Here is a 13,062-nt window from a genome sequence, read left to right on the forward strand (position 1 = left end):
AGGAGAATAAGTGAGTGAGTGAATGGGTGAATGGGTGAGTGAGTGAGTGGGTAAGTGAGAGAGTGAGTGAGTGAGTGAGTGAATGTGTGAGTGAGTGAGTGAGTGAATGGGTGAGTGAGTGAGTTAGTGAGTGAGTGAATGGGTGAAAGGGTGAGTGAGTGAGTGAGTGAGTGAGTGAGTGAGTGAGTGAGTGAGTGAGTGAGTGAATAAGTGAGTGAGTGAGTGAATGTGTGAGTGAGTGAATGGGTGAGTGAGTGAGTGAGTGAGTGAGTGAGTGAGCGAGTAAGTGAGTGAGTGGGTGAGTGAGTGAATAAGTGAGTGAGTGAGTGAATGTGTGAGTGAGTGAATGGGTGAGTGAGTGAGTGAGTGAGTGAGTGAGCGAGTAAGTGAGTGAGTGGGTGAGTAGGAGAATAAGTGAGTGAGTGAGTGAGTGAGTGAGTGAATGTGTGAGTGAGTGAGTGAGTGAATGGGTGAGTGAGTGAGTGGGTAAGTGAGTGAGTGAGTGAATGGGTGAGTGAGAGGGTGAGTGAGTGAGTGAGTGGGTAAGTGAGAGAGTGAGTGAGTGAGTGAGTGAGTGAGTGAGTGAGTGAATGTGTGAGTGGGTAAGTGAGTGAGTGAGTGAATGGGTGAGTGAGAGGGTGAGTGAGTGAGTGAGTGGGTAAGTGAGAGAGTGAGTGAGTGAGTGAATGTGTGAGTGGGTAAGTGAGTGAGTGAGTGAATGGGTGAGTGAGAGGGTGAGTGAGTGAGTGAGTGGGTAAGTGAGAGAGTGAGTGAGTGAGTGAGTGAGTGAGTGAGTGAGTGAATGGGTGAGTGAGAGAGTGAGTGAGTGAGTGAGTGAATGGGTGAGTGGGAGAATAAGTGAGTGAGTGAGTGAGTGAGTGAGTGAGTGAGTGAATGTGTGAGTGAGTGAGTGGGTAAGTGAGTGAGTGAGTGAATGGGTGAGTGAGAGGGTGAGTGAGTGAGTGAGTGGGTAAGTGAGAGAGTGAGTGAGTGAGTGAGTGACTGAGTGAGTGAATGGGTGAGTGAGAGAGTGAGTGAGTGAGTGAATGGGTGAGTGAATGGGTGAGTGGGAGAATAAGTGAGTGAGTGAGTGAGTGAGTAAGTGAGTAAGTGAGTGAGTGAATGTGTGAGTGAGTGAGTGGGTAAGTGAGTGAGTGAGTGAATGGGTGAGTGAGAGGGTGAGTGAGTGAGTGAGTGAGTAAGTGAATGGGTGAGTGAGTGAGTGGGTAAGTGAGAGAGTGAGTGAGTGAGTGAGCTGCATCAGTGACAGCATCATCACCCCACTCAGTCACTCTGTGAATGACCGTGAGGGTCACCACTTTATGTAGAGGTCATTGAGCGTTAAAGCGATAGTTTGGCCATAACTCTAATTCCCCCATTTTCCCCTGTTGTCCCAAATAAAGTCCATCAGCCAAGACATGTTCGGTGTCTGAAGTTCTATTCTTTAGTTTTAGCACTGGAGCTACGAGGCTAATGTAGCTAACAAGTAACGCAAGCTCATACCCCACCAATTAGCACTGCACAGAAAAGGTTCTTCAGATTGATGGAGAATGTGTTGTATATTGTTCTATATAGCACTAAAGGGGTTCTGCTATTTTTATAAGCTTGACGTTGCAACAATAAAAGAACCCTTTTCAAAAGGGTTCTATAGAGAACCATTTACAACACATTGTTCATCAGTCTGAAGAACCTTTTCACCATCATGCAAACGGCTCTTTGAGTGTCCATGGTTCTATATAGAACCACTGTCTTTATTAAAGAACCCTTAAAGAACCAGTCCATGCTTAAACACTCTTTATAACTTCAGTGTAAATGGGCGGAGCTAAGCTGCTGTAGGCTGAATGATATCACAGTCGTATGCAAAAGTTTGTGCACCCTGGTCAAATTTCCCCTTAGAAAATCAACAAAACATGGAATTTGTCCAGGGGTGCACAAACTTTTGCACATGTATGTATATGTGTTGATTTTAGTGACATCACAAAAAACCTCTGTTTTTGCAGCATAGTGTCCCTTTGTGGACAGTATGGACCCAGGAACTGAGTGGTGCACTCCTAAAATATGGTTCCTCAGGGGTTCTTCAGTAAAGAAAAGGGTTCTTTATAGAACCATAAATACTGAAAGAAGTGTTTGAATGTATAAATGTTTTTTACATAGTTAAATAATTTGTTATGATAGAAAACCAGCTGTATTCAATTCTTTTTTAATTGCACCAAATAGGGTTCCAATGTTGTTGCAATACTACTTAGAACCTTTTTTGCTAAAAGTCAAGTCAAAGTTTATTTATAAAGCATTTTTTACAACAGGTGTTGTCACAAAGCAGCTTGTGGGGGTCCGAGCCCCCACGAGCGTCACCAATGGCGACAGTGGCAACGAAAAACTGAGCAAGAGGAAGAAACCTTGAGAGGAACCAAGACTCAAAAGGGGAGCCCATCCTCCTCTGGACCACACCGGATAGCAAACAACATCAGAATAAAATATTGGAATACAAAACGGGGAAAAGCAGGTGGAGCAACGGGTAATTAGATAGTTTGAGTTTATGCAGCAGCAGCAGCATCAGGAGGGCACCCGAAAAGTGCATGTGTTAAAATTTTGATGCTGATTTACAATATCAGACTCTTATTTCTATAAAAAAGTGTAAAATGTATTAATTTTTCCACAATAAATGCCCCTCAAGCCTAATTCTGAATAAGAGTGCCAGTAAGAAATGGATGGAAATGAAGCTCTGATGCTGCTCAGCTCCAGCAGGTTAACCAGCAGGCAGGTGGAGAGAGCAGAGCGCTAGTGGCTCATGGCAGCTTCCTGAACCTGCTGAGGGAGATTAACGGGAGCAACAGGAGCAACAGGATCTCCAGTGGATCTGCAGACCTCCTGAAGACCAGCCTGCCAAGATCTCCCCACCTCACATTAACACTGACTCGGCCTCTCTCACCGGCCGTCTCGCCCCAGAACAATTCTCACTGTTTAATTGGGAAGATGGCAGGTCGTTTGATTAGCACACTGGACACCATTAAAGCCCGTTCGTGGGGTGCCGGCTGCTGGGAGCCCAAAACGCCAGCGTGCAACTGCAGTGATAAAGGGCTGAAAGGCTCTCAAAGACAACCTGGAGCTACGAACAACAGTGAAGCCTTTCATCAGGCACTGGTTCCCAGTTCACTACACCAGCTTGTGGCAGTGAGCATTAACACATCGCTGTCTGCCTAAATCGCATCTCCAAAAGGGGAGCTTTTCAGGAGAGAGTGGTGGTGAAAGTGTGGTGGTGAGAGGAACCAGGGGTCGCCATGACTACAACACAAATATAGGCATTTTATTTACTATCCAGAACCACCAGTGAACCTACACGAGTCTTCTGAGTTTATATGGAATGTTGATGATGGAAAATAGTGGAAAATCTGAAATAATAAGTTTTCTTTGGGGACTATTTTGCCTCACAGCACCCTGCATGTATCCCTCCACCGTGAATGGAGTTTAAGTTCTCTAAACTATCATAAAACAGTGTCTCAGTCATCAGGCAGTGAATTCATAACCATTTCATGTAGGAACTTTCTGTGAGGGAGCTTTTAGAGGTGGACGTCTGGTTCCTATCACCACCACTGTGAACAGTTCTGACTCGGTAAGTTTATCTAGAACAGAGCGTTTCACACCAAACCACTCTGAACTGCTCTATTTACATCTTACCAATCAATTATGCAGTGGTGCCAACCAGTCCTGACTGCTAGCTTAGCCACTGAGCTAAAGGCAAATAAATACAACCAAACTAGCATTAGTGTAGCTCCTCCTTCAGTCGAGCACAAACCAAACAGAAAACAGTTATTCTGTCTCTATTTAGCAGAAAATGAGACGAGAAATGAGTTTTAGCCTTTCAGCCAAAGAAAAGGAGCTAAGCTGATGCATCTAGATAGCCAGGTAGCATGTTAGCTAATATTAGCCTTTAGCTTCATTTCTGATATTTGCGTAATCCATTTTCTCCACTGTAAGGGTGATTTGAAGACAGACACTACAGTTATGTGACTGCAAGGTGTTCAGCTTCCTTTCACTAATGTTAGCTAAGTGCCTTCCTTCTGTATTCACCAGCTAACAAGAACAAAAACATGTCAAAACAGACCCCAAAAACCCACCCCAAAGAAACTGTGGGATATCATTGCAACCACATAACAGCACCCTAGCAACAATCTGGGATGCCACAACAATCGGATAACAACCACCAGAGGTGCCATACCAAGTGCCTAGACATGACCAAGCAACCACCTGAAACACTAGCTTAGAAACCACCTAGGAACACCTTAGCAATGACCTAGCAACCTGGAACACTAGCTTAGCAGGCACCTAAAATACCATAGCAACCACCTAGGAACACCTTGGCAACAACCTAGCAATCATCTGAAACACTAGCTTAGCAAACACCTAAAATACCATAGAAACCACCTAGGAACACCTTAGCAATGACCTAGCAACCTGGAACACTAGCTCAGCAGGCACCTAAAATACCTTACAAACCACCTAGGAACACCTTAGCAATGACCTAGCAACCTGGAACACTAGCTTAGCAGGCACCTAAAATACCTTAGCAACCACCTAGGAACACCTTGGCAACAACCTAGCAACCATCTGAAACACTAGCTTAGCAAGCACCATAGCAACCACCAAGGAACACCTTGGCAACAACCTAGCAATCATCTGAAACACTAGCTCAGCATGCACCTAAAATACCTTAGCAACCACCAAGGAACACCTTAGCAGCCATCTGAAACACTAGCTCAGCATGCACCTAAAATACCTTAGCAACCACTGAGGAACACCTTAGCAACCATCTGAAACACTAGCTCAGCAAGCACCTAAAAATGAAAAAAAAAAGACATAGTAACAACAGAAGAACGCTTTTTTCCAGAAATGTTCTAGATAGAACCATTTTCAACACATTTTACCATGCAAAGAACCAATAAGCATGAAATGGTTCTATACAGGACTCATGGTTCTAAATAGATCCATTGCTTTTGCTAAGCCTTGAAGAACCACCTTTTTTAAGTGTGGAGAAAAGTGCATTTCTTGAAGGAAATGCAGAGTGAGGGGTTGCTAGGATTGCTAGAATGATGCTAGATGGTTGCTAGGTTGTTGCTAAGATGTTCCTACGTGGTTGCTATGGCATTTTAGGGGCTTGCTGAGCTAGTGTTTCAGATGGTTGCTAGGTTGTTGCTAAGGTGTTCCTACGTGGTTGCTATGGCATTTTAGGTGCTTGCTGAACTACTGTTTCATGTGGTTACTAGGTTCTTGCTACAGTGTTCCTAGGTGGTTGTTTGGGTGCTTGCTGAGCTAGTGTTTCAGATCGTTGCTAGGTTGTTGCTAAGGTGTTCCTACATGGTTGCTATGTCATTTTAGGGGCTTGCTGAGCTAGTGTTTCAGATGGTTGCTAGGTTGTTGCTAAAGTGTTCCTACGTGGGTGCTATGTCATTTTAGGGGCTTGCTGAGCTAGTGTTTCAGATGGTTGCTAGGTTGTTGCTAAGGTGTTCCTACGTGGTTGCTATGGCATTTTAGGTGCTTGCAGAACTACTGTTTCATGTGGTTACTAGGTTCTTGCTGCAGTGTTCCTAGGTGGTTGTTTGGGTGCTTGCTGAGCTAGTGTTTCAGATGGTTGCTAGGTTGTTGCTGCAGTGTTCCTAGGTGGTTGTTTGGGTGCTTGCTGAGCTAGTGTTTCAGATGGTTGCTAGGTTGTTGCATTTAAGGATGAATGGTTCTAAACAGAGCCACTGTTTTAACTAAAAAACCATAGAACCATCTGTCTTTTTTAAGTGTGTAGTTGTATTTTTATAACGTTTGTATTTTTATCTGATGATTATTAGAATTTCTATGACAACCGACAACAAAGTGTTATCTAATATGTATTTTACGCTTCAGCTGGGCGGTTCATGTTGCCGTGAACTCTGTGTCCGCTGTGTTTGGACATCTTCCTAATGGATGCTCATGCATTTAGCAAACCTGAACCTGTGGAGCTGTGAGATGTGAAAAGTTCAGAATGTGCACAGCGATCGTCTGAAAAGCCCCCACTCTCAGCAGCGAGAGGGCAAATTTCCACTCCAGTTCGGTTTCATTAATGGTCAGACATTAGCGATCCTGGCGGCTTCTTTTCAGCCTTGGACGTTCAATGGAAGAGCCTCAGACTTGAACCCTTTTATTGCTTTATCTCTCTTTGCAAAACAACATTCTACAAAAGCCTTAAGACGCCTGAACATTTGCCATTCAGAGCTAATGCTCGCTGCTAATGCACTCGAAAGGAGCGCCGGATACTCACGTATCTGTGCGAACCGTCATAATCACATCTCTCCAGCGAGCCCAGGCTGCCGTCGGAGAAGTACAGCTTCTCGGCCCGGTGGTCAATGGTGAGTCCATTAGGCGTGAGGATGCGTTCGCTAACGATGAGCCGGATGTTTCTTCCCGTAAGGGTCGATCTCAGGATGCTCGGCCTTTTCTCGTTCCAGTTCGTCCAAAACATCAGGCTGGGAAAAACAGCATAAGTTCATTTTCAAACATGACAGAAGAAAATTGATTCGTCTCAGTCTTGACGGCTTAGCATTGTCGCCCTGCTATTATCTCGCCTAGCTACACTGTGAAGATCTATACATCACACGTCGTCTCTAAAGCTGCTTTTTAATGCATTCATGCCTTCAAAAGGTTGGAGGATTTCTGAGCACAATAGAGGAACGGTTTAATGCATTCAGGGTTCCAGCTAAACGCTATCAGATCTCACTTTCTCCATATCAAATCTGGAACAAAGATCTAAATAACAGCTTTAGGCTTTGTAATAAGTGCTGGGATTCGTCTTGGCTCTGAATAACATGCACAGTCAAGCCTCTTTCAGATCTTTTTCTCAAAGCGTAACGTTAGCCTCGCCTCTGCTAACGCTGTCCTGACTCATCTTGGCTTTATCCAAAAAGTGAGCATGCTGGGCCTTTGTGTGACGGCACCTCAGAGTGTTAGACACCAGCGAGACGGTGCGATCGCTAGCGGTGATTCTGGCAGCCCCCGGCTAGCATGAACAGAGTAGCGCGCTAACACGGTGGCTGGTAGCACACGCTCTCTTATTAATGCTGTCACAGCAAAACGGTCCACTGGGAACGGGCTGTCTTTTTTCCCCACCGCGGACAGAAAGCGAAGCGGCTAGCAGGCTTGACTTCCAGCTCTGCTAACAACTCCGCTGAAGTGTAGGCAGTTCAAACTAATTAGCGCTAAAATCCATCATTTGCAGGTGCCAAAACAGTCCCCACCCACAGATACGCAACACAGAGAACGGTCTCGGTTTTAATCACCGGTTCAAGTTAGCACAGGGCTAACTTCTCTCTAAGATGAATACCCCCCACAACACTACACTTTATAGACAAAAACATACTCGGATCATAGATTAAGGCATTAAACAAACCGCCATCAAACAAGATCAAAGCCCCAGTCGGCAAATGAATAGGAGCATCTGAAATTATGCTGTAAGAAAACCTAACGAAGGGCCCTTAATTAAGTGCTCTGAGGGAGTGAAAAGGCCGCCGGAGCCGAAAAGGTTTGCTTTATTTACGCCTCCGCCGCGACTCGCCATCCATCGCAGGTCACGGCGTTCCGAATTCTGAGCTTTTATTAAGCGCGGAATTCGCCGCTGAGAAATGAATGCGCCGTATGTGGTATCGAATCTAATTACTGCGCCGTAATTAGTGGATCTCTTTCTTAATTGACCTCTGCGAGAGACATATTTCAAAACCACAATTTCAGCCGCTGGTAATTTGGAGGAGATTTATGCTCTTCAGCTCGGGAGAGAAAGATGGAGCTCCAGCACTGAAACGAGGGCTGGAAGGTGTGAAAAGCGGAGAGTCGGGTTCGAGTATTTCATAGATTTGATTACATTCTGTCTGCAAAACCATCTACAGGAACCAAAATACAGCAGGATATACAGCACATCTCAGATATTTTACTTTGTTTTGCAAGTTATGGTTTACCTTTGAACTCTAAGGCTCTGTATGAGGGTCCACACTTCAGCCCCCCCCCCACCTACAGAACTTTAGTGTCATAGTAGACACTGAATAATCCAGAGGAGACACTGAATAAGGCATAGCAGTGAGTGAATAAGTGACAGCAGATACAGAATAATTCATAATCGTTAGTGAATAACTAATAGTGCTGAGTTAATAATGTATTGTAGATGCTGAACAATCTATAATAGGTGCTAAACAATTCATAGTCGTCAGGAAAAAAAATAATAGTGGATACTGAAAAAATCATAGTAGTTACTGAAAATTGTACAGTAGATACAGAATAATTCATAACAGATGCAGAATAATTTATAGTTGTATGAATAATTCATAGTAGATACAGAAAAATTAATTGCGGTTATAAAAAAATTAAAAGTGCTTACTGAATGATTCATAGTAGATACAGAATATTCATAGTGGTTATAAGTGATTCATAGTGGTTATTGAACGATTTGTAGTAAATACAGAATAATGTATGGTGGTTATGAGTGATTCACGGTGGGTATTGAATGATTCATAGTAGATACAGATTAATTCGTACTGGTTATGAGTGATTCATAGTGGTTATTGAATGATTCATAGTGGTAACTGAATGATTCATAGCAGATAAAGAATAATTCATAGTGGTTATGAGTGATTCAAAGTGGTTACTAAAAGATTCCTAGCAGATATAGAATAATTCCAAGTGGTTATGAGTGATTCATAGTGGTTATTGAATGATTCATAGTAGATAAATAATAATTCATAGTGGTTATTAGTAATTCATAGTGATTAATGAATTATTCATAGTAGTTACTAAACAATTCATACTAGATACTGAATAAATTATATTAGTTAGTGAATAAGTCATAGTAGTTATTGAATAATTCATTGGGATTAGCTAATAATTCATAATAACTACTGAATAATAAGTCTTAAAGGAAAACGCCAGCACCTTTTAACCTGAACTCTCTCTGCTACATTACAACATTTATTGTTATGGACAATGACTGGCTTTGATGAGTTACTCAGAAAAGAAAAGAAGTCAGGTCACATTTATTTACACAGCACAAAGTACAAAGAAGAGAAGGAGATTAAAGAGAATCCTCACCAATGACTCAACAACACTGCTCAGTAAATTCAACAGATGAAGTATCATGGAGATGAAAACAAACCAAATAAAAACAATAAAAACTACAGAAAGTCCTCTCAGCGCCTGCTACAGTAACTACAGACAGAGAGGCTGAAATCAGCGCAGAGCTGCTTTAAGATTAGCCGCTGAATAAGAATCTTAAATCTAAGTTTAAGGGATTAAAACACTGCACTTTATAAAAATCACTCACTTTTGACACTCGTCCAGCGCCAGGACGTGCGGGTGGTCATCCTCGGCCATGCGGATGACCGTGTCCAGGTTGAACGCGTCCCGTCTGCTCTGGTCCACGCTGTGACGCGTGATGGTGGCCGTGGTGGAACTCGTCCAGTACAGCGTGTCCCAGCCACGGTGATACGCCAAACCCTCCACCGAGCCAACATCTGCACACAGCACACAACAGCACAGCTTTATTAGATGTTAATAAGCACTTTATTACATAGTTATCGCCATTATTCAGAAACACTTTCAGAAAGACTCACTTAGAAACAAAGAAGTGTAGAGGCAGAACCTGTGGTCATTAAATCTATTTTTATCTAGTTTTAAGTTTGATATAAACATTTAAATCATGTAAAACAAAATAAATAAAAACTTTTTTTTTAAATATGTGGAATATTTTTTACATTTTAATTAATGTTCATTTTTTGTTGAACATTAGTTTTGTATTTATTTTTAAAAGTTATTTTGTCTTAAATATATTATTTATTTTTTGTAAATAAAATACTTTCTATGTACATTTTTAAATTGTGTATTTTTCTATTTAATATTTTATAAATAATTTCACAAATTAATGTAACATTTAAAATATTTAATTCACTCAATAAAATACTGATATATTTTTAAAAATAAAATAATAAAACAAAAAATTAAAAACAATATACTAAAAATAATAATAATAAAACCAAGCAAACAGTAACGGAGACGGAGATTAAAGCTGAAGGGAGGCAGAGTTCAGACATGACAGTGTCAGACTGTCTGTAAAGGCCAAACAGGTTGTGAATTAATGACTGGATTAAGTCAATAAACCTTCAGCCTGATCGACTCGACCTGCCGATACCAGTGAACCCGTCACTGCGTGATACAGTGAGACAGAAGGGCAGGACGTCTCCACCTGCCGCTAATCTGATCCACATCATCTGATATTTACCACAACAAGAACATTAAAGCGATGGTTCAGCAAGAACTCAACTTCCCCTCATTTACCCCTTCACAGTCGATCAGCTAAGACATGTTTGTGTCTGAAGTTTCCTTCTACAGCTTTAGCACTGGAGCTACAAGGCTAATGTAGCTAACACGTAATGGAAGCTTAAATCCCACCAATTAGCATCATGCTAACGGCATGTGATTACTGAGTTTAGTGCCTCTAATAGACTCGATACTGTGGTTTCTGACACTGTGTGACTGACTGTTATCTATAAACATGGATTGAAGTACATTAGCATAGCTGAACACAGCAGCAGCACCTGAAGTTGAGACCGGTAGCTACAATAGTGTTGTGTAACTCACTCAACATAAACAGTAAAACATAGAGGGAACAGTTATACCAGATATTTACAAACTCTGAGAGAACAGTGCTGCACTTAGCCAAGCAGCTAACCAGTCATAAACCTAGTTTGCTAAACACAAATAGTAAAAACTCAAAAGTTGTTGTAAGATCTAATACAGTATCTAGTTAAAATAGTATATAAATAATTATAATGAATAATAAATACATTATATATATATATATATATATATATATAATTTACTATTATTTTACATAACTTAAAAAGTTATTTAAATTCAAATGAATTTAAAAAGCATTTTATGTAATGCAGCACTTTTTTACATTTTGTACATGGATTTTGTGACACTTTTTAAAATAATTCCAAACATTTTTTCAGTACTAAAAAAATCCAACCAACCCAACAATTAATTTAAAAAAGAGAGACTGTATCAGAGGTCAGAACTATCTGACTGCTACCAAAATTAGCTGCTATATTTTGGAACTTTAGTGCTGCTGTATGAAGCCCCGCCCCTTCAGAGGTCAACACAGCAGAGCTATTGTAAATTCACATCAAGCTTCCCCAAAATTGAACTTGATGTGAAGTGTCATACGCAAAAATTGTTCACTCCAGACGTCAGAAACTGCTGCATCACGGCTAATTCCATTGAAATGAAGCGAACGTACCTGGCGAAACACTGAGCCTTAAAGTAAAGAAGCGAACATCAGACACCAAACATGTCGTGGCTGATGGACTACATTTATGGAAAGGGAGGAAACTGGTTAGGTTTGATTTTTCACCAAACTATCCCTTTAACGCTGTCCTTATGGTGGAGTAATGAGATTCTTTATTATCAAAGCCAAAGTGGATGAAGAATGACGCCGTATGAGAGCGCATAGTAAACGTGTGCGGTGCTCAGAGTTCGTGAGGAGATCCAGCTGTAATGCCGCCGTGCTCCTGGTGTGCAGGCTGATGAAACTGGCGGGGAGGAGAACAGAGGGGTGGTGAGGGGTGGTGGGATTGAGTGTAACGAGGCCAGGCAGGAGGCACGGCGTCCAGCTGTGAGCCGAAATGAACAACGTGATGCTGCACGCACCAGAGCTGTCTCACTCACCGAGCCAGCGAGAGGGGGAGACTTACTGCAGCACAACATGATCAAACTGCTTTTAGGCCTCAGCAGAGCCCCTTCAGTCATAAACGTCCAGTCAAAACAGCCGTTAAGTACCAAGTTATTTAGTTTTCAGGAGATATCCGTGAGGAGATCAGATGTAAGATATTCCACATGCAGCTACAGAGAAAATGTGTGTCCTAGCAACCACCTGGAAGAGCTGGTCGACCCCAAAACCGCCCCATCAGATAAACAGCACTTAAAGCTTTCATCTCTGAGAGAGAGGAGAAAATCAAGCTGATCAGATCTGAAAACATCCACAGGTGTTTCTGTCCATCCTTCCACTGTGAGAAGACGACTCAGCACTGTGGGTCTGAAAGGATGTGTAGCTGATCAAGAAGAACCTCACTGAGAAAAGGAGACGGACACATCAAACAAAGAAGCTGAACGATGGACTGACCACCCCAGAGTCCAGACCTCAACACCACTGAATGTGTTTGATTACTTCAGAAAATGATCAACCAGCTTCTAAGACTGAACTTTGGAGGTGTGTCTGCAGATTCTTTGAGGACCTGAAAGTGAGTCTCCTGAGAAGAATGGAAGCTGGAATAATTACATTAATACTGAAAAAAAAAATGATATTATATTTGGTTTGATATATTTGGTTTATTTTCTATATTTTGGTATATTTGGCAATTTTCTGTTAAATATGTTTTCCTGATTCTAATTTGCTTGTCCTGTCACAACGTCACAGTTTTCTGATGATCTTTATGACATTAGTATGATATAAATAAAATTCAAGGAATTTTAAAAGTGCCTAGGACAATGAACAGAGCTGTGGGTGGGGCTAAACTGCTTCATTAGTGTTTAGCCCCGCCCATAACAACTAAAGAAGCTGTTTAATATCAACTAGAATAGTGCATTTCCTGAAGAAAATGCAGAGTGGTTGCACAGTTGCTAAGGTGTTGCTAAGCAGTTGTATGGGTTGTTGACTGGGTGGTCTTTAGAGGGTTGCCAAGTGGTAGCTATCTGTTGTTGAAAATGAATGGGAGTCTATGAGAGGAATAAGGGACACATAGAGGAGTGCAGGTCAGGTTGGCTGTGCAGTAGAGTTTGAGGACCTGCCCTGAGTGAATACATGCAGTTTGGTGGCTGTCGGGCAAAGAAATAATAGGGCTTGTGTGGGGGCAGAAATGAATGGGTCTCTATGAGAGAAAAAAAAAGACAAACAGACGAGTGCGGGTCAGAACAACATTGAATTCATGCTCAGGGGTCTGCCCTGAGATAGTACATGTGAAATGGTGTCTTTCGATTTTTCAGAAGTACAGTAGATGGACG

General features: G+C 41.9%; 1 protein-coding gene across 1 annotated transcript in view; it reads right to left on the reverse strand.

The window, feature by feature from the left end:
• The window catches only part of lrp1ba (low density lipoprotein receptor-related protein 1Ba), a 333,352-nt gene that overhangs the window by 127,447 nt on the left and 192,843 nt on the right, over nucleotides 1-13,062 (reverse strand). The window contains exons 42-43 of the mRNA XM_036564311.1: nucleotides 9,326-9,515; nucleotides 6,284-6,488 (exon numbers count right to left, since the gene is read on the reverse strand). Of these exons, the coding sequence (XP_036420204.1) occupies nucleotides 6,284-6,488; nucleotides 9,326-9,515 (395 nt within the window). The remainder of the gene's footprint in view (nucleotides 1-6,283; nucleotides 6,489-9,325; nucleotides 9,516-13,062) is intronic.

The sequence above is a fragment of the Colossoma macropomum genome, unplaced genomic scaffold (genome assembly GCF_904425465.1).
Source record: "Colossoma macropomum unplaced genomic scaffold, Colossoma_macropomum, whole genome shotgun sequence".
Lineage (NCBI taxonomy): Eukaryota > Metazoa > Chordata > Actinopteri > Characiformes > Serrasalmidae > Colossoma > Colossoma macropomum.